Below are 22801 nucleotides of genomic sequence, written 5' to 3' on the forward strand. Positions count from 1 at the left end.
TTGTGGTATACTTTCATGGCTATTTTGTTGTATGTTCTAATTAATATCAAGTTTAAGAAATTGATGGATTTGTTCTGTTCGGTTTCTATGGTGAATTTTTAGTCTGTTGCTGTAACTGTTTAGGGACGCTTTTAAGGTGGTGATATGTGTAGGATTTCCAATGCATAGAATATCATCCACGTATCTGCCATAAAAGGTGATGCCGTGGTGTGTGTGGGGGACTACCCCCCCCTGATATCACCTTTTCTCACAGATAACATTACCTTCATCTGCCCAATGCTGTATATGGTCCTTCAATACTTTCTCCAAGATCTTACTAACTACTGATGACACACAAACTGGTCTATAATTAGACACTTCCAGTCTGCTACCACCCTTATGCAATGGCACTATCTTACCTTCCTTCCATTCCATGGGCACCTTTCCAGCAGCCAGACTTTCATTGAAAAGCCAGGTCAAAGGCACTGTCAGTTCCCTAGCACATTCTCTCAAAACTCGTGGTGAAATACCATCCAGTCCCACAGCTTTACTGACATCCAGAGTACTCAGTATTTGAAACACACACTCTCCTCCTGTACCTCTAAACCTTGAACCTGCCCTATCCCTCTAGCATTAAAACTGACTCCTCCAGGATGAAATACTCCAATAAAGTGTTCATTGAACAATTCTACTATGTCCTCTGCATCAGTCACTCTATTCCCATTTTTATCCCAAATATCATTCTTCCACAGTCATTTCTTCTTCTACTGACCACATATCTAAAATATTCCCTAGGATTTTCTTTGGATCTTAGGGCTAATCTCCTCTCATATTCCAGTTTTCGTCTTACCATACTGGTCACTCTTCTGGCCTGTGTCTTATATTCTTCATGCATCTTCTCTTCTCCTGTCTCTTCCACTATATCTCTTCCACAGCCTCTTTTTCGCATGCAATTCCTGTTTAATATTGTTTGTCATCCACTTTACTCCAAATTGTGTCCTCTTGTTCACTCGTGGTATACAACTTACCATTGCTGCTAACAAATATTCTTTCATAATTTCCCATGCACTAATGATATCCTGGCCTTCCAATTCCTCACTCCATGAAACTTCCCTAAGTTGACGTCTTAGACTATTATAATCACTGCCTTATAATTCCACATACATTCCCGTCTCTTTGATACTCCTGCATGTCTATTCATTTTCCAAGTCAAAACCATATGGTCACTCTCTCTCCAACTGGTGGAAAAGATGTCATCTCAGTTATTATCAACTCTTCTGATGCTATAACCAAATCCAAAACTCTTGAACCTCTTGTAAGTAGGTGATACTTGTAGACCTATGTTATTAAAATAATAGTAATAATAATAATAACACATTAAAGTACTGTATTAATGCTCTATTACACTGCACATTAGATGTTTCCAATATACAACTCATTGAGATTTCTTCCACAGATCCAACAAAGAAACTTACTTCCACTTTTTTGTGATCATGCCTTTTTGAATGCAGTCCACAACTGCATACAATAGTTCAAGAAGGCTGAAAGAGTTTGAATCAATTGCAAACTGCATTACTTCACTGATGCAATGAAGGGCCTGTTCATGTGTACAAATTTTCATTAAAATATCCTATTCTCCAGCTGCTTCTTCCTCTTCCTCCACATCTTCATTTTGTCTATTTCTTATCTTATCGCTAGTAGAGCTGTAGCAGATTCAAAGCTGTAATGTGTGGCTAGATGGTCAGCACTCTGAACAAAGTTCTCTGTATCACAGGAAAGTTCTTTACCTCGACAGAGATCGGATATTGCAGCAATGTTTTCATTCACCTGCTCCAAATTATCTGCCATATCACTTTCCCCAAACACAGATTCAGCAAAACACTTTTTTACTGTTTCTGTTTTAATTTTCTTCACTGCCAACCCAATCCAATTTACAGCATCCAGAACCAATACAGATCTTGCTAATGCTAAGAGCTATTCTACGTTCGAAATCAAAGATTGCATCAGAAATCATCTGTAGTGCAATTTGAACGTGTAAATAACACCCCATATCCATGGGTTGTAATACACTTGTTGCATTTTCTGGGAACCAGGCGATTTTCACATTTGAAAGTGTTGCCTTTGGGTGGCAGGTAGCATTGTCAAGAAAAAGGATGACATTTCTATTTTCCTTCTTCGTTTTTGTATTAAACATGTTTAACCACTCTTCCATTGTAGCTGCAGTCATCCAAACTTTTTTATTGTTTCTCCAAATCACTGGTAAATTATTAATTTTCAGGTTCTTGAAATATCTTGGTTTTGCTGCTTTTCCAATCACGAGAGGCTTTTCCATTTCTCCCACCATATTCCCACACAATAACACTAAGTCTTTCTTTGGACATTTTGCTCCCAGTACACTTTTCTCCCTTAACTGTGAGTGATTTTGTTGTTAATGTCCGAAAAAACAATTCTGTTTCGTCTGCATTGTAAATGTTTTTAGGTTCATATGGTGAAATCAATTCTAGCAGTTTTGGTTTCCACTCACTACACTTTCATCCACATCTTTAGATTTCCCCACAGACTTCCTACACAACATTGTGCCTCTTCTTAAAACTATTCGACCATCCTGTAGATGCCTTAAACTGATCATTCCTGAGGGATTTGGCTGCTGCGAGAGCTTCACTTTGGACCATTGGACCGGATATGTGAATGTTTTTTGATCTTGCATTCGTGAACCACTCCCACACTACCTCGTTGATTTCCTTTCTTTTTTTTTTATGATGCCTATTTTTTTTGAGATGGGTAATACACAGAATCTTGCTATATGTAACAGCAAGATTCTGTGTATTACCCATCTCAGGTTGGTTTGCATCACTATGAAAGCTGACAAAAGGAAGAACCAGTCATCATGGATTCTAATTATAATAGAAAAAATATATATAAATAAATATATACCCTTCTCTATTTGACAGAACTATTTATCAAGCAACTGATCACAATCCCATTATAAGCCATATCAACATATTGTTATTTGAAGTTACCAGTGTGGATAAAGAATGGAAAAACTAGATTCATTTTGCTTGAAAACTCCCCATTTATATGGTTTTCTGAAGATCCACAAAGAAGGCATTTCCCTTCGTACCATTATGGACTGCATTCAATTCTCTTACTTACCAGATAGCCGAATTCTGGCTAAAGTGACAAATTTATCTCTACAGCCAATGACTTCAAGATCAGTTTTGACATGAAACTGGATAGAAGAAAGAGAGGTGATATGATTGAGACTTTTAAATTGTTGAGAAGTGGTTACAGGGTTGACACTGGGGAGTTCTTTTGCTTGGTTGAACAGCAAGAAGGCATGATGACAAGGGGCCATCCCTGGAAGTTACGAAAGGAAACTGTGAGCAAGAGGGTGAGGAGTGGTTTCTTTGCATGGAGGGTGGTTGAACCATGGAATGCATTGCCTGATAGATTGGTGAGAGCAAGAACGGTTAAACTCGTTCCTAGGAGTGGTATGTCTATCATACCACTCCTAGGATCGTGTTTCCTAGGAGGGACCTCCCACGATGAGTCTTGATAGAATTTATGTTTCTTAGGAAGCATTTGAAATTCAAATGCTTGTTCAAAGGAGAGTGCTGAAGCCTTACTACACTGCCCAGACTTGAATCAAAACAACTGCTTCTCCTTGCCAAAAATGTAGACAAGCCTCATTCTTATTAGCAATCAACAGTGTTTTTTCCCTTCTATTTTCTTCTTTTTTTTCTTACTTTCATAAAACGTTTCATGCCCTTACCTGAAAGTTGAACTCTGCATATTCAGAACTACTAGAACTGGTGTACATGAAAAAAACTCAGCAGTATCCAGTATCCAAAAAAATATTATCTTGTACTTTTCTAGTTAAAATAATTATTTGAAAGATTCCAGTAATCAGCAATGAATAAACTTTCCCAACAAAATAAAATTTCACACAACACTGTTAGGCAAATAAATGTAAGTGATAGCATATTAATAAGTAATAACTTTCTTAATCGATAGATATGATACAAGCTGTGATTCAAAATGATAATGGTTGTTATTAAAATAATCACACTGTTTAAAATTCAGAATTGGAATATTATAATGAATTTTCAAGTTAAACTTACCAATTAATTCTGGATAATTCTTTAATCCAACTGAAACAAAAAAGCAATCCATATCAATATGCATAATCACTTTTTCGGAAGTCTGAATTATACCATTAGAGGACTTTCCTAGTAGATTTACAATGCTGAATACTTCACTTTCATGATTGCTATATTCTGAAATAGTGGGTTCAGAAACTGATTTAACATCTTTATATTCATTCCTTAAAATTTTTCTTGCTTTCTTCCATTCTTTTAATTTCTCCAGTCCTGAAAACTGTCCATTATGTTGAGCACACAATTCATTTACATACTGCCGACATTCAGTTCCTGCTGTTGAAATATGATGTAACCTTGAATGACTGTAGAATTCAGATAAAAAATTTGGATCATTTGTACTTACAGTGGATGAATGATGCTTGTGCGATGAACTAGCAGTGGTCGGCACTGCATGATTACTATTGGTAACAGATGAAGTGCCAACTGCATGCTGTGCTATTAAGGCACCATTATTTGAGCAAATGGAATTCTGTTGTTTATCTTTGCCATTTCTTAAAGCAGCATTTTTTTTGTATTGTAAAGAATCCTCAGAAGAATTTAAGCAACATAATGTTTGGCCATGTGCATTACCATTTGGACAAACGATTTCAGGTAAAAGAATCACATCATCCTCTTCTTTTTGCTGATAATTGTTGAAGTTCTGAGAATCAATTAAACCTGGAGTATGGGTTTCTGGCGAGCAATCCAGTGAGTGTTTTCTTTTGTATGTGTCAGAAATACTAACAGAATTATCAAGTAGCTTTTGTTCATCATCATCATCAATAACAGGCAATATCATCAGATTCCTACCAAAGTTCAGTTTCTTTTGTCCTTTGGAAAGGGATGAATACAACAAATAATTGGTGTGTGATAACAGTCGCTTTGCCTTGATACTAAATTAGATTAAAAAAAAAAGTCATTAGTGAGGAAAATATCATTAAAGCATCATAACAGAAAACAACTTAAAAATATCAAATGCTCACTCAAAATTAGAGTTATTATTATTATTATTATTATTATAGTTAAACATAAAATGGATCTGATTAATGTAGAATATTTTACTGGAATAAAATTTTCACTTTTGTACCAGGGGCATCTTCAGTATGACTTTCAAAATCAAACAACAAGAACAGAAACTGGTAGTTCAATAATGAAACACACAAACTGCACGTACATGATGTAGAGGGGCATACATTAAGGTTCTAGCAAAAATAACTTGAACAAGAGATTCAAAAATAAAAATAAATAAATATTAAATTAATTCTGAAACTTATGAAGAACCATTTCCCATAAGAGGGGTTATTTAAGTCCATAGTTTCTATTTAGATTCAGTTGATGTGGCATGGTTTCACAACTTTCTTTGTATAGATATTCCAAGAGTTATGGAGAACCTTAATTTTCTTCCGAAGGATTTGGTGATCTAGTGGTGTTCTGGTTCATGGAGCCTAATATAATCTAAACGTTTTCATTGTGATGCATGGCTGCATATCTACTGTTTAGCCAAAATATGATAATCCACACTTCCAAGGAATCTGATATAATCCAGGGTGAACTATATAATCTGATATAATCCAAGGTGAAAGATAAGCAAATACTTATCTTTAGCTGAACTTAAAAAAAAGTCGATATTTTGTTGATAGGTCAGGAGGACACTTGTAAGCCAACAGATCTAAGTAGTTTGGCTATACCTTCTAAGGCAGCTTTAAGATAAGGGTGACATGACAGACCACTTCTGTATTGCTATTACAATGAGAAGCAGGTGACAAGGAAACTCTATAATTATCAATTATCTTGTTGACATATGATTCGGTAAAGCCATTAGTAAGGGAGGTGGACCTGATGTGATTTATTTCTTGAGAGAGCAGCATTTCAATGGAGCAGAGATAGAGCTTGATGTATCAGTCTTAATAATGGCAGATTTTTGACAATTATAATGGTGTGAAAAGGATGAATGTAAAGTTCAGTAAGTGTTTCATTTCTAAGAAGAAATTAAGGACAACTATCATTGATGAAGTAACAGGATATCTAAAAAAGCAATCCAATTGTTCTCTTCTAACTCGAGTAAATTGGATATGACGGTGAAAAGCACTGACTCACTGTTAAACTCTTGTAAATCTGTACAAGAGGGGGGGACCATATCAAATTGTGAAAACATTATCTACATATCTGTATCATAAAGATGATTTAGGAAGGATGCTATTCTGTATCTATTGTTCAAATCATTCCAGGAAGTAGTTAGCTAGCGTGAGAGAACTACCCACTGATGTACCCTCCATTTGTTGGTCGAGTTCACGTGCAGTAGCTTGAATAAATCACAAAGTCAAATAGGCTAATAATATCTGCTGGAAAATCTTGCTTGAGGAATTTAAGTTTCTTGTAAAGGAACAATTGTGAATAAGGACACAATATCTAGGCTAAAAAGGAGATCATTTGGGCTAAGCTCAGATATTTTTTCTTGGAAATAAAAACTATTTTTGATAAATAAAGAGGACTTTTCTGTGAATACCAAAGGCAATTTAGGTGTTCAGAATCACTTTTGTAACATAGAGAGCCAATGTAGTCCACCATAGGATGTAATGGAATATTCACTTTGTGGACTTCTCAAAGTCCATATAAATGAGGAGAATGCCCATTGGTTTCCTCATCCCAGTTAGAAACATTATCTATATGAGTCTAATAAACAAGCTTAGGTGTCGAATGTTATTCATAACTTATTTTATGAAAAAGATATTTATTACTCAGCTTATATTTTGCGATTTCAAACTAGCATCTACAGAGCACAAAACAGCATGTTATAGTTTATATGCAACAAAGAATATGTGAAACAATTTGAAATTGTTCAGGTTAGGAGAATTCTTCATAGCCACGGCTGACTCTAAAAATAATCTTTCTGACTTGTAATGATTTCTAAATAGCACATTATTTTCTTCCATCTAATCCTGTGTGAAGGGGTGTCCAAAATGTGGTCTGCCAGTCCTGACTTGTCATAAAAGTGTTAGCGAATGCATTTTTTATGTTCTCCAAGGAAGATCTTAATGTCTGCTCTGCTCATAATAGGAATTGAGAAATAATAAAGAATTAGTTATCACCAGAGCGGATAAAGGGAATGCAACTGTAGTACTTAACCAAAAGGACTACAAAGGTAAGCTGAATGCTCTCCTATTAGATCGGGCTGCTTACCTCCCTATCAATTACAATCCCACCAACTCACAAATAAGAAAACTTCACAGCCTCCTTAAGAAAGTCACTTCTTGGCCTGTAGAAGTTACCAACAGATTAAAACCGTTTAACTCTATACCCCCCTGTATTTACGGACTCCCAAAAATACATAAAGAAAATGTGCCATTACGTCCCATAGTGGATGGCATTGATTCCCCCACATACAAATTAGCTAAATATTTAGCCAAACCACACATAAAAAACTCAGCCCACTTCAAAGCCAGCATAGAAAACCTTACACTCCAACATAATGACATAATGGTCAGCTTCGACGTCTTCTCCTTATTCACCAATGTCCCACTCAAGGAAACTTTAGAGCTAATCCAAGCTAAATTTTCTCCCGATATCTCAGCCCTATTTCAGTTCACAATGAACTCAGGCTATTTCGTTTGGCAGGGAAAATTCTACAAACAAATAGAGGGGACAGCCATGGGCTCACCACTCTCCCCACCCTTAGCCAATTTCTTTATGGAGACCTTTGAGGAAAAAGCCTTAGCCTCTGCCCCACAAAAACCAACCATATGGCTTCGCTACGTTGATGATGTGTTCGCTATTTGGCCACATGGCTCTGAAACACTCCTCTCCTTCCTCACACACTTAAACAACCAACACGCCAGAATCAAGTTCACCCTGGAAAAAGAGGAAAACAACTGCCTCCCCTTCCTAGACACACTAGTCACCCGCCAGCCTGATGGAACTTTGGTTTTCTCAGTTTACAGAAAACCCACCCATACAGGCAGATACATCCACCAACAATCTCACCACCCCCCCTCACAACAATATGGAGTGGTAAAAACACTATACAACAGGGCTAAACTAATCTGTTCTAACGACATAGCCCTTAACACTGAACTAAATCACATCCTAAACACTTTCTCAGCCAATGGCTACCCCCCCCAAAAAATCCAAAAAATATTAAAACCTACAAACCACAGCCCCCCTCCTCCCCCCCTCCACAAAAAAGATTACTCTAAATCCATCATCATCCCCTACATCCGAGGCACCTCAGAAAAAATTACCAAAATTCTAAAAAAACATGACCTCACCTCCTGTTACAGGCCTTACAGAAAATTGGCATCCCTTATCCGCTCTACCAAAGACTAACCACTTCCCCTAGACCTACCTGGTGTATACCAGGTCCCTTGCAGTTGTAAACTGTCGTACTTTGGCCAAACAGGCAGGACAGCGAATATCAGAATTTCTGAACACAAGGACTACATCCGGTTTTACAAATATAGCCATTCTGGTCTTGCAGACCATGCTCTGGATACTCGCCACAGAATACGGTGGAAGAAAGCAAAAATAATACACCGGAGCAAATATAAATTCGAAAGATTATTTATGGAATCAGCCTCTGCCCTAAGAAACTCTCCAAACCTCAACAAATTTGGTTGTATGCGACTGCCCCAAATTTGGGAGGCATGCATCAGCAGACCTTCAGCCCAACGGCCAAGAATGCCTACTTAGCCCGCCAGAGGGCACCATCAGGACTTCTAGGAGAAAGATAGCTTCATATCTTCATTTCCAGTTACTATACTGTTAGAGCTTGTTTGTGCTCCTGCCTTTTGTTAAGTTCCTTTAGAAAATGGCAATGAGACATTGCCGAAATATTGGAAATATCTATTAAAGTATTATTTAATTTATATTCGGATCTACGTTGTTTTAATTCCCTAAGTTATTTAGAAATGTATAACCAACGTATAAGCCTATCTACGAGAATCAATTTGAAATTGTAATGGACAATAGATCAAAGTACTAATTTGGCAGCCACCTAATGTAAAAAAAAAAAAAAAGTATTACAGCTGTGTAGGAGACTGTCATCTTAAGATAACAGTCTCCTACACAGTCTCCCAAATTTTTCGCAAATTAATACAACTACACTTGTTCAGGTCAGGAGAATTCTTCATAGCCACGGCTGACTCTAAAAATAATCTTTCTGACTTGTAATGATTTCTAAATAGCACATTATTTTCTTCCATCTAATCCTGTGTGAAGGGGTGTCCAAAATGTGGTCTGCCAGTCCTGACTTGTCATAAAAGTGTTAGCGAATGCATTTTTTATGTTCTCCAAGGAAGATCTTAATGTCTGCTCTGCTCATAGTAGGCCAAGTCACAATCACAAGCAGACACTCCAGGATATGCTAAAGGATGAAGTTTATCCTTAGGAGAGCAGATCAGAGTTGCGAATTTAAAATAAAAGTTGAATGTGGTGTAAAGGCCATGTTTTATTACAGCCATAATGATCATCATCAATTTCCTGCCATATACCCTCAAGGATTTAGAGAAAGATGTTGAAAGTTTATTTTTCACTTGGTTAGAGTATAATAAAATTAGTTTAATCCTTTATCCAAGTGTGAGCAAACAAAGTTTGCGCCTGAAAGTATCTTCAGGACTGGGGTAAGGTGGTACAACACCAGGGCAACTCATTGCAAAGGTGGAGCAAGCTACTAACACTCCTATCTCAGTATCTCCTATAATGCAAAACACATCTCCTTGCAGATATGTCTAATGTCATGCATTAAGGGAAGCGCCACTATCCAGACTAGTTTCGACCTTTCACCATTTGGCAACTCCTATAGGTAGAGATGACCTGCCTGCTAATGCTTCTGCCTGGTAGCTCCACTTGGGCCTGGCTCCCACTGAAGAGACCTCAATAAAGGTCGAAACTAGTCTGGGTAGTGGCCCTTGCCTTAATGCATAACATTAGACATATCCGCATGGAGATGTGCTTTGCATTATAGGAGATACTGAGATAGGAGTGTTAGTAGCTTGCTCCACCTTCGCAACGAGTTACCCTGGTGTTGTACCACCTTACCCCAGTCCTGAAGATACTTTCAGGCGCAAACTTTGTTTGCTCACACTTGGATAAAGGATTAAACTAATTTTATTATACCCTCAAGGGGTGTACAGGATATGAAAGTACTACATGAAAAATTTACATCATTACTAACTTCCTATCTATAATTTTCCTCCAAATCAGTCTGTTAGTAATCCCTCGATTAATGCGCCCCTGATTAGTGAGTTTTCAATTAGTGCATCATTTTTTTTCGATACCCAAATTCGATTAGTGCGCCTATATACATCTTAAAATTAAATGTTACAGATTTTAAAAATTTTCTATCTATACATTTTTATGGCTACCTACTTTAAAAAATCACTCGCCAGAATGCAATAATTTAGTTACTGATTTAAAACATTTTACAATGTTATTTTTAATGACATACTACACTACTTCCATGTACACTATGTTCCAAATTATTACTGCCAAAATTTATGTCGTCTGCTATAGTATGCCAACAGATTCAAGACCCTTCGACACTTCTGTGCATGTCACAAAAAGGAGAATCCATTCCAATAATAGGGTAATCAATACGTCTTCTGGAATGAGCTGTTTATTACGACACGTCAGAAAATTAACTTCTCTTTTATAATCATTGTAGTTTTTTTAAAGTGGTAACTATTTTGCTTGTATAACAGTTGGGAAATTTTATCTATTATACGTGATTTCAATGTTGGCGACCAATTCGTACGTCCTTCATTTCTTTCTCCCCTTCAATGATAACATCCAAGAGTTAATTAAATCTCATTCTGAAGAATTGAGTGATTCTGACCTGATAAATTTAGATGCACAGCGGGAAGATCTCAAATAACATGAAGAAAATTCAACCACTGATAGTCAGCCAAAAGAGATTTCATAGAAACAATCTGAAAATATTTTTTATACAATCGAAGTTTTTAAACAGCAATGCTTAATGGCTGACCCTGATGAAGAGAGAAGCAGTAAAATTTGCAGAAGAGGCAATAGGGACATACCGTCAGTTGTATGAAAAAAAGAAACAAAATGCTTGCCAAAATACGTTAGCTCAATTCTTTGTTAAGAAGCAGAATAATAAATTTATATTCTGAATATGTTTTATTGTCTTTCAGCTTCATGGTTTTCTTTTAACTAGGCCCTGAGACATACCTTAATTCTTTTATAAAAAAATTAAGGTTCAAAAAAGAAATTTGAGGAACGAATTACAGGTAGTCCTCAACTTACGACGATTTGCACTTACGATGACTAAAATTATTATTAAAAATTCTCTAATTTAACTTTGCCGCCAGCATATACATACATATATCACATTGCTTTTATATGCACACTGCAGCGTCGCCATTAGTCAACAAGCAAAGCCTATCACCAATAGCAATAGCCGCTGCTATGATTCACCCACTTCTAACTTATCACAGCCTTTGGCATGTCAGTTGCTAATCAGCAGTCGAAGTGTTCGTTTTTCTCTTGTTGCAATTTTTGTATCTCGTCGTAACCCTATCATGTCCAGTAAGAGAAGTAAAACTACTGATGAAAATGTCAACATAAAAAAAAGAAGGCGAGGAAAGGTTTAAGTTTAGATATTAAAATGAAGGTCATTACAGCATATGACAAAGGAAAGAAAGTCAGCGAAATAGCACGAGAAAAAAAACTATCGCATTTAACTGTTTCAACAATTATAAAAGATAAATCAAGAATAATGGAGGCAGCTAAAGGGCCAGTTAATATGAAATGTACGGTTTAACGAAAAAAAGAGAAGGGCCAATTCATGAAACGGAGAAGCTTTTAATGATATGGATAGATGATCAAATTAACAAGAATATTCCTCTCAGTTTGTTTATGATTCAAACAAAAGCACACAGCCTATTTGACAATTTAAAGAAACAACAAGATAAATATGGCGAGCATACATTTAATGCTAGTAAAGGTTGGTTTTATTGATTCAAAAGCCGATTTAACTTACATAACATACGAATAACGGGAGAAGCTGCTAGTTCTGATTTTGAAAGTGCCGAAATTATCAAGAAAAATCTGAAAAAGATGATAAAATATGAAGGCTATTTGCTACAGCAGATTTTTAACGTAGATGAAATCGGACTGTTCTGGAAAAGAATGTCAGAAGGAACTTACATTCACAGAGAAGCTATATCGGCTCCTGGTTTTAAGGCATTTAAAGATAGGATTACGCTTCTTCTTGGAGGAAATGCTGCTGGTTTTAAATTAAAACCATTGCTTGTTTACCATTCACAAAACCCCAGAGCTTTGAAAAACATTGAGAAGAATAAATTGCCGGTTTACTACAGGAGTAATCCTAAGGCTTGGATGACAATTGTTTAATTCGAAGACTGGTTCTTAAATTGCTTTATTCCAGAAGTACGTGCATACTGTCTTGAAAAAAACATTCCTTTTAAAATTCTATTGCTGCTTGACAATGCTCCAAGACATCCTTTTCACATCGGTGATTTGAATGAAAATATAAATGTGATGTATCCACCGCACAATACAACAGCTGTGATTCAGCCTATGGATCAAGGTTCGATTGCTACATTCAAGACATATTACTTGAAAACTACATTTTCTCAAGCAATAATAGCAATGGACAACAATGCTATAACATTACGTGATTTTTGGAAAAATTATTATTAACCAATGTATCCAGAACATTGGAACTGCATGGAAGGAAGTATCGGAACAACGTATGCGAGGAATTTGGAAGAAGTTACTACCACAGGAGACACTCGAAGAGTACAATGAGAATAGTATGCAAGAACAAATTGGTGAACAAATCATCAAAATTGCAAGAAAACTGGATTTAGAAATCAATATTACCGATATAGAAGAATTAGCAGATCACGAAGAAGGTGAACTGACTGATCAAGACTTGATTTTCCAAAATGAAAGAGTTGTAGGAGAAGATAGAATAATGAGGAAGATGAAGAGAAATTGTTAAAAAAAATTACTGTAAAAGGATTAGCTGAAGTATTTTCTAAACTAAAATAAGGACTTACTTCAGCTACTCGAAAATATGGATCAAGACACTGATCGCTTCACAAAAGTTGAAAAACAAATTCGAGAAGCAGTCAGATGTTAACTCGAAATATATGAAGAAAAAATAAAAAAAATCCAACAGACAACATTAACCAATTTTCTGATTAAAAAAGCTACTCCCGATAGCGAGAAATAAGCATATGGTCCAAATTAGAGACAGATACTCACCTGGTTAATTAAAGACACTGTTAATAAGTTTTTTTGTTTATGTTAACTAATATCTAAAGGAATTTCAAATTAAAGTAAGTGCACCATTTTTGATATGTGTTTATGTATTTTTTTTCTTAAATTTTTCTTTCTTAATTTTGTATTTATATGTGCTAATAAATAATTTATAAATGTCTATGTAAGTTTATACATTTTTCACCGTTTTAAGTTATATAGAAACCTAATTTATGAAAATATTTTAATAGAAATCGAACAAATCAAGAATTAACAAAAGTCCTCGACTTACATCAGAATCGACTTATGACAGACAGGTTGGAACGTAACCTCGTTGTAAGTCAAGTACTACCTGTACACTGTTTCCCATAGGTTATTATATTCGATTAGTGCATTTTCGATTAATGCGCCTGTTTTGAAGAATGCATTAGACTCACTAATTGAGGGATTGCTGTACTTGTAATCTCCAACATTATCAGATCTTATATTTCTATCGTCTAAAGGCACTTTGCGGCGTATCAATCCACCTATATCTAGGTCTTCCTCTGGGTAGTTTTCCTGCCAAACTGGCAGAGAACACTTATTTTGCTAATCTTTCTTCGCCCATTCTGTTTAAGTGACCATACCACCTGAGATTAGCTCTGCTAACGCATTCCTGGATGCTGACAATGTCAAGTTCTTTCCTAATATCCTTGTTTTTAATATGATATTGCAACTGATGCCATCTGTTCATGCCCCTAATCTTTCTCAGGACTCTCATATCTGTGATCTATAGTCTTTGGTCAAGTGTTTTACTTCTGACCCAGCTCTCAGAGCCATAAGTTAAAACTGATTTGAACACTGTCTTGTATACAGCTAATTTAGTGTTCCAACTAGTTTCTCTCTTATTCCATATGAATTTATTCAATTGACTTCCTACCATACCAGCTTTGTTGATTCTGTTGTCTATTTCCATATTTAATTTACGATCTTCACTAAAAATCGTGCCTAAGTAGCTGAAATGTTTTACTTTTTTCACAGGTTCTCCGTTCATAATGCAGTTGACATTTTCAATGAGTCTGCTTATTTTCATTGTCTTTTTATTGCTGACCTTCATACCATATCTATTACAACAGTTATTCAATTTATTCAGGGAATCTTGCAGACTTGTGGTGGATTTATTTAGAAGTATAACATCGTCTGCATAAAGCAAAGCGCTGACACTAACATCTCCAATTTTGATATCATGTTTAATACCACTTTCCATCATAATGTGATCCATATAGATAATGAATAACAGAGGGGATAATGTACATCCTTGTCTCACACCAGATTTAACATTAAACCATCTTCCTGTACTTCCTTCAATTCTAACTGCTGACTTACAACTCAAATAAAGACTAAGTACTGCTTGATATAATGCCCCATTGACACCATAATAACTGTAGCATATTGAATAGCTTCTCTCTTGGCACCTTGTCATATGCTTTTCCAGATCGACAAAACTTAAATACATATCTTTGTTATATTCCCATGATTTCTCAACTATTTGTCGTAAAGTGAAGATCTGATCCTGACAGCCTCTATATGGCCTGAATCCAGCTTGTTCTTCACCAATTCTTCTTCCACAATTTTTTCAATTCAAGCTTTTCTTCCACAATTCTTCTCAACCGTTTCTCAAGTATACTTACATAAATCTTAACAGCAACACTCATAAAATCTCAATGAGTGTTCCTGGTAAGATTTATGCAAGTATACTTGAGAAACAGTTAAGAAGAATTGTGGAAGAAAAGCTTGGTGAAGAGCAAACTGGTTTTGTCATTGAGATATTATCTCAATGAGGAACACTCGTTGAGATAGGGAAATAAAACTGAATGTGAGAATTAATTTTCACATTCAGTTTTATTTCCCTTTTTATATATGGGTACTATGAGAGCTCTACTCCAATCATCAAGAATTCGTCCCTCTGTCCAGGCCTTCTATGCAGTGCAGCCACTGTAAGACTTTTATATCACCATACTTCAGCATTTCTGGTCGAATATCATCTACCCCTGATACCTTTTCACATTTCAAGCCTGTCATTACTTTTTCTACTTCAAGTATGGATATGTATTCCTGACATGTATTACAGCCTGTTGAGTATTTATTAGCACTGTGCTATCAATGCTTGTTTCATTTAGCAATTTTTCAAAGTAATTACTCCATACTTCAAGAATATCTTTTTCTCCCGTTTTCATCTCTAACTCCTTTTATAGCATTCTATCTTCCATTTCAAAGCTTCTTCAACAACCTCCAGAAATTTGCCACCTTCTTGATATTTATTTTCCTTGTTCTTGCCAAAGTCCTCCCATGACTTTTGTTTCGCTAGTGTTATACAGTGTTTAGCTTTCTTACCTTTGTCTCTGTATTCTCTAAGAGAACAAGGAACTTTTTTGCCAGGAACTTTTGATATGCTTTCTTCTTTTCCTTCACTGCCTCTTTAACTTCCTGTGTATGCCATGGAGTTCTGATTTTTCTATCTTTGCAGACCTCACCACATGCCTCACTGGCTGAATCAATCAGTGTTTTCTTCAGGGCTTGCCACTGAATCTCCAAGGTTTGGTTCCTGTTCTCAAACTCTTTCATTTTTTCTTCAATAATATTTGTGTATTATTTGAAACCAAAGCCAGTTAAGCAACATCTGAAGTAATATCCCATAGTGATTTATCAACTGCCAGAAAAAAAAGTTCATTACTAGAATAATTATTGGTGTAAACATGAAATCTGGACATTTAATCAGCACATTTAATTCCTCAATAGAAAGAAGCTGCCCTGAAATATTAATTTAATATTTAAATTTAATATCAATACATAAAATTTAATATTGATTTTATTTTTATTTATTTATTTTGTTAAATCTCTTGTTAAAGTTATTTTTACTAAAAACTTAAACTGCATATACATGATGTAGTGAAACACTACATCATGTATATGCAGTTTGTGTATTTGATTGAATCTACTAGTTTCTGTTCTTGTTTAATTTGAAAGTACTACTAAAGATGCCCTTTATACCAGAGTGAAAATTTTATGACAATAGCATATTTATGCAAGTTAAATATGTAATTTTCTTTATTTATTTTTAACTAATCATCATGTCTTAGGTTTCAATTTGTCAAGTTATTATTACTGTACAGTATCTCTGTGGTGTCAGAATACTTATCACAGGAGATCCAAAGTGTCCACACAATATGAAAGACAAAAATAGACAAAGCACTCACAACTGACTTTGGCAACCCATTTCATTCATTTACCACTCTCCAAGCAAAACACCTAATCCTCCCACCCTTGTGGGAGGATTAGGTATTATCTTTTGTCCATACTAGTTTTTGACAGTCTATTTAAATCATCCTGCAAGCTCTCTACATTGCCAATTAACTCTTGCCCAATATTTCCCTTCAAATTATTTTCTATATCAGATATGTACAAATTAAACAGTAGCAGTCCAAGCATAGAGCCTTACAGCACACTATTAATCACCTGCTTCCTCCTGGATTTTGCTTCTCCATATAAGGCTCTGATTAGACCACAATAGACTCCTGGGCACAGATTTAGTCAACTGGTTTTCAAAAGGATGGAGAGATGTTGGTAAGGATCCAGAGGCAACTGACTAAGGTAGTTTTCTGATCTCTGGAATGTCTAATATGAGGAAAGGTTGAGAAAATGTAATTTACAGAGTCTAGTGGATAGAAGGAAGAGGAATTATATGATAGAGACTTACAAGTTAGTAATGGGTTGTTATAGGATCAATGTAGAAGAGGTTTTACAGAAAACAGTGGGAGATCAGGGGAGAACAAGAGGTCATCCCTCGAAGCTGTATAAGGGGAGTGAGAAGAAGGTTTTTTGTATGCAGAGTTGTGAATGATTGGAATGCCTTGACTGAGAGAGTGGTGTCTGCAGAGAATTTGAGTGTGTCTAATGCACTGTATGATGAGGTGTGAGTGTGTGTGTATATGACAAAAGGACCTCCTAGATGAGTCTGACTCCATGGGATCTTAGGATGATGATGATAATAATAATAATATACTACACCTTTCAGTATCTATTCATCAGTCAACCCTTGTATCCGTCACCAATTTGATATCTATTCTCATTTGTTGTAATTTGCATAACACAGATTTCCACGGTATTCTGTCAAATGCCGTTGCAAAAATCCAGCAGTGTCACTTAATCCTTCACAAAGCCATCTACCTATTCTTATTCACTCATTCGTGAATATTCATTCCTGCTTAGAGTCTCCTTCACAAAAAATAATTATTTTGCCCTCCTTCCACTCCCATGGGACTTTGCCAGAGCTAAACCTTAAAACAGCAAAATAATCTCTCAACCTCTGTTCTCACATCAGTGTCTTCAGTTGGATGATAAATCCTTCCACAATCATTCTTTCTCTTACTTGCTATATAACGAAAGAACACTTGGAGATTTCATTTGATCTACTCAGCTAATTTTTACTAAATCTCATTTTGTCTTCCTTGCCTGACCCCTGTACTGTTTGTGAGCTGGCTGACAACATTTTCTTTTTTTTTTTTTGCAGTTCCTACATAATGATACTATTCATCCATCTAACTCCTAGCTGATTAATTCTCCTGACCTTGGGTATACAGAGACTAACACCGCTAGCATCTTTCCCTTACAGACTATTATGTCATGGCACTGCTTCAAGTTGATGCCTAGTGTATTATAATCAGCTGCCTTGTAGTTTACACATATCTCTTCTTGACTGAAAATTGGGAGGTGTGAAACATATAGATGTTTCACCCCCCCCCCCCCAAGTCAATGCTCCATGATCACTCTCCCCAATCAGAGGCAATGTAGCCAGCCTGGTTATTGACAAATCCTCTGATCCTACAACCAGATCCAACACTCTCATACCCCAAGTCTCCTCAATTACATATCGTTTTCATGTAACTATCTTTTAGTAGGTGTATAAATTCCATTTCCTTCCTGCCTTGTGTTTTCTCCTTTCAATCTATGTTTCCACAGAAGGTACTCCATAATAATTACTTGACCTGCACTCATACTAATTTGATGCATGCATGCATGTCTTCCACATCATCCCCAGAACCCCCACCCCTTGCCTATAACAGCAACCAACTGTATATTCTGTCCCATTGGCCTCAATCTTGCATCTGATTACCTCAAAAAAACTACAACTACCCACCTACTGTTTTTGGATACTATTCATCTGCAATCATGAGCAATATTCCTGCCTCCATCCTATCTTCTCTATCCATCCTGAAAATACTAAACCTTCATATTCTATTCTTGTAATTACATCATCTGATGTTAGCCAAGTCTCACTAATGCCTGTAACTTTAGCCAAGGTGGCACTATATAAGGCCCAAAACTCCTCCCTCTTATTCCTGATATATAGAAACTATAGCATCCCCCCCCCCTTGGGTCCCCAACCATCTTTCCATCTATCAAATTCAGAGCACAGGTTGATAAACTCTACATCATTTCTTCTGCAAACCTGAATACTGATTCATTTACTATCAACACCCTCCTCCTCACACATCACTTCTTATCATAGCATGATAAGAGGCTTACAATTTTCATCCTAACACTGTTCTTTTTCATTTATTCCAATAACTTCTTCACATCCTCCCTTTTACAATAATTCTCACCTTTCAGGTCATCAAAACAATTGATTCTCTCACCTCACATTTTTTACTTTTATGCATCCAAACAGCATCACTAATTTATTAATTTTCACACTAGGGAAACAAGATTTTATTCACACTTTCATTAAGTATTCCTCTGATCATAGAATCTCCAAAAATTTTCTCCTTACCCTCTCTCTTTCTCTTGTTCATTCATCCTATTTCTTACTTCAAGCTTCTTGCTTTTTTCTTTTCTCAGTTCTACAAATCTCTTGAAGTTTCTGCAATACTTCAATTTTGTGCTTTGTCCTGTGAAAGACTGCAAGCGTACTATTTCCTGTTGAGGTTCTCTTCGTTCTCTTGACCTTCTACTGTAAGTTCAAGATTATCTCTGATATTAATGTTTTCTGTCTACTGCCAATACTGTCTACTCTGCTATCTCACATGCTTTGTTCTCTCCACCTAACTGGCACTCACTCTCAAAACATTTACTACATACTCACTCACTGAGTTTTGTTCTAAAAATCTTTCAACTTTTGCAATGAATACAACTCACACATATTGCACTGAACAAAATCATGCAGATCCCATTCACTCAGTAAAGACACCTTAGCTGCCAATGTTTTACTACCCACTGGTGCCGTACTGACAATATCTACTTTAAACAAGTTTTACTTAAATATACATAACTCAGTATCACACATCCATATAACACAAACTATAATGAATTAACTTAATACTAATAACTAAATTTTTAAAGAAATGGCATCTCTCTGAAATTGCCTGGAATAAACTAAATGCAAGGATTAGGGCTGAATGTTTGAATAGCTGACAAAATCAAACAACAGACACTAAATTAATCAGATGGCTGAAGTTTGAGATCTGATAACTGGAAAGCTCAATATTATATAACTTGCTGCAAAAACAACAAACAAATACATAGTATGTATTTGTAGTTTCAAAATACAACAATACAAAACTGTTTTTCACTTGTTAATCATGAATCAACACCTCAAACTAAAAGCACAGTGTAACTTACTTGATAATTAGAACTTAAATCTTCCAATTTTCCCCAAAAAGGATCAAGCTTTTATTACATTCTTCTGTTATAACATTTTGCTATAAATTTAGTATCTATTGAGAGAATAGGTAAGGAGAATCCCTTCTTCTTACCATCGGTAGCACTTTCACTATAACAAACTCTGAGAGACCACAACAATAGTTTCTTATAGTGAATTTTCATTAGAATAGCACTGTACTTATCGGTTTCTGATGGAGCTCTTTGTTAGTTTATTATTAGTGAGTGAGTTTGCTATAACAGTATGCTATAGTATGTGTCTGCTGTAATATGCAAGGTGAAATGCTAATGTGAATATTACTGATTATAAAAATTACGAAAAGCTTGCTTATATAAATTGTGATAAAATAATGGCAAAAATATTTCATTAAAAAACAAAAAATGCTTGTGGAGGATCAGCCAATGCTGCTCTGTAGCAGTTATCCATGACATAACCAAGGGTGTAATTTCATATATAAAAAAAGCAGAGGACAAGAAGAGAAAAAATATATAAATACTACAGAGTAAACAAGAGCATCACATAAGACAAATAAAAGAATAAGGAAAAGAAAATAAGATTCTGGGTTATGTTGTACCATCATAATGTATATGCAGTTTCAGCCAATATTGTATACAGTATTGGCTGGATATAGTATGCAGAACTTAGCTAAATACCAAACTACAATCTGATAATCATCCTAGCATCTAAATCAGGCAACATACATTACAGGAAGGTGAGAAATGGACATGCTGTCGAATCCCCATTTGGTTTTCGCATTCCTTATAACCTGTGGGAAGTTCTCCCAGTGATCCAGCTTCAACTTTCTTAAGTTACCCCTAGGTAAAACATATATGTTGCAAGCAAAACTGGTAGGAAAAAGACCTCAAAGAAGACCAAGGTACAGTGGGTTAATCAGTTGGGAATGTTTTAATAGATCTAAATGCAAGCACTAATGAAATAATAGGCCAATTTGAAAAACAATGATCAGAAAGCAATCAGAAAATCAACTGGTCATGATATCTGATATACCATTTGATGACAGTGATGAGCAATAAAATAAAAAAAATTCCAGAGTAAAAATTTTAACTCATCATCATCAACTTCCTGATATATATATATCCTCAAGGAGTGTAGAGGATATGATAGTACTACATGAAAATTTACATCATTACTAACTTCCTATCTACAATTTTCCTCCAAATCAGTCTGTTAAATGTCAAGACTCTAATATTATCACGTCTTATATTTCTGTCTTCTAAGGCACTTTTTACTGTATAAATCCACCTATATCTTGGTCTTCCTCTGAGTCTTGTTCCTACCAACCTGGAAGAGAACACTTGTTTTGCTAATCTTTCCTCTCCCATTCTGCTTAAGTGGCCATATCACCTGAGATTAGCTCTGCTAATGCATTCCTGGATGCTGACAATATCAAGTTCTTTCCTAATATCCTCATTTTTAATATGATATTGCCATTGATGCCATCTGTTCATGCACCTAATCTTTCTCAGGACTCTCATATCTGCAGTCTCTAGTCTTTGGCCAAATGTTTTACTTCTAACCCAGCTCTCTAAGATCCATAAGTTAAAATTGTTAAAATTTAAACACTGTCTTGTATACAGCTAATTTAATGTTTTGGCTAATTTTTCTCTTATTCCATATAAATTTATTCAGTTGACTTCCTACCATATCAGCTTTGTTGGTCCTGTTGTCTATTTCCATATTTAACTTACCAATTTTAACTCTTAGTAATTTAATCTATTAAACAAAATAGTGAATTTGATCATCAGTATACACACTATGCTGTTACATTGTAAAATACATTATAAATAAACTACTGTTTACATTGTAAACTAGTTTATTTCTTAATTTCAAGAATGAAAAACAAACAGCATTAAATGTATTAAATAATTTAATACATTTAATGTATGAAATTATTTGATTTTATATTATTATTTTATTTTATATTATTTTATATTTATATTATTTGATAAGGTTTTTTCATTCTACAAGACAGACAAAACAGCCAAGGAATACATGCAACTGACAGACAGTAGAGCATGAAGACAGGATTAACTGCCTATCACTGCATATAATAAAATTAGTTTAAACCTTTATCCAAGTGTGAGCAAACAAAGTTTGCGCCTGAAAGTATCTTCAGGACTGGGGTAAGGTGGTACAACACCAGGCAACTCGTTGCAAAGGTGGAGCAAGCTACCAACACTCCTATCTTAGTATCTCCTATAATGCAAAACACATCTCCTTGCGGATATGTCTAATGTTATGCATTAAGGGAAGGGCCACTACCCAGACTAGTTTAGGTTTCTAAGATGGCAAGTTGTCATGACAGCCGGCCTGGTTGGCCGAATGGTTAGCGTGTCTGCTCTCCAGCAAGAGACAGTGGGTTTAAATCCTACCATAGTCATGGATGTTTGCGATTGTCCTACAAACTCTGTGTGGAAAAGAAAACCTGCGACCCTACCACTTACTCTAGCAGGAGACTTCACTCCCAAAACCCGACGAGGTACAGGAGTGACCATACAGTGTCTGTGGATGTCAAATGTGAAAATTTTTTAAGATCAGGATGATATGATTTGCAGTTAGAACAAAAAAGCTTGTGGGTTCCAAAACCTTATTCATATATGAGCTAAGAATATAAATATAGGGATGTCAAGCCAATCTCAAATTAAAAGCTCATGGATATTCAAAATGAAAAGTTATCACCCAATTAAAGAGAAAATGTTCTGAAGGTTATTGAAAAAAGCTTAGA

General features: G+C 35.6%; 1 protein-coding gene across 3 annotated transcripts in view; it reads right to left on the reverse strand.

Moving 5' to 3' along the window:
• Rev1 (Rev1 DNA directed polymerase) overlaps nt 1-22801 on the reverse strand; it is a 293568-nt gene that overhangs the window by 197574 nt on the left and 73193 nt on the right. For all 3 annotated transcript variants that reach the window (XM_090391456.1, XM_090391459.1, XM_090391458.1), the window contains one exon: nt 4101-5011. In XM_090391456.1, coding sequence (XP_090247582.1) covers nt 4101-5011 — 911 coding nt within the window. The remainder of the gene's footprint in view (nt 1-4100; nt 5012-22801) is intronic.

The sequence above is a fragment of the Typopeltis vanoorti genome, chromosome 4, assembly GCF_054136105.1.
Source record: "Typopeltis vanoorti isolate ZY-2024b chromosome 4, IOZ_Tvanoo_1.0, whole genome shotgun sequence".
In the NCBI taxonomy this organism is placed as follows: Eukaryota; Metazoa; Arthropoda; class Arachnida; order Uropygi; family Thelyphonidae; genus Typopeltis; species Typopeltis vanoorti.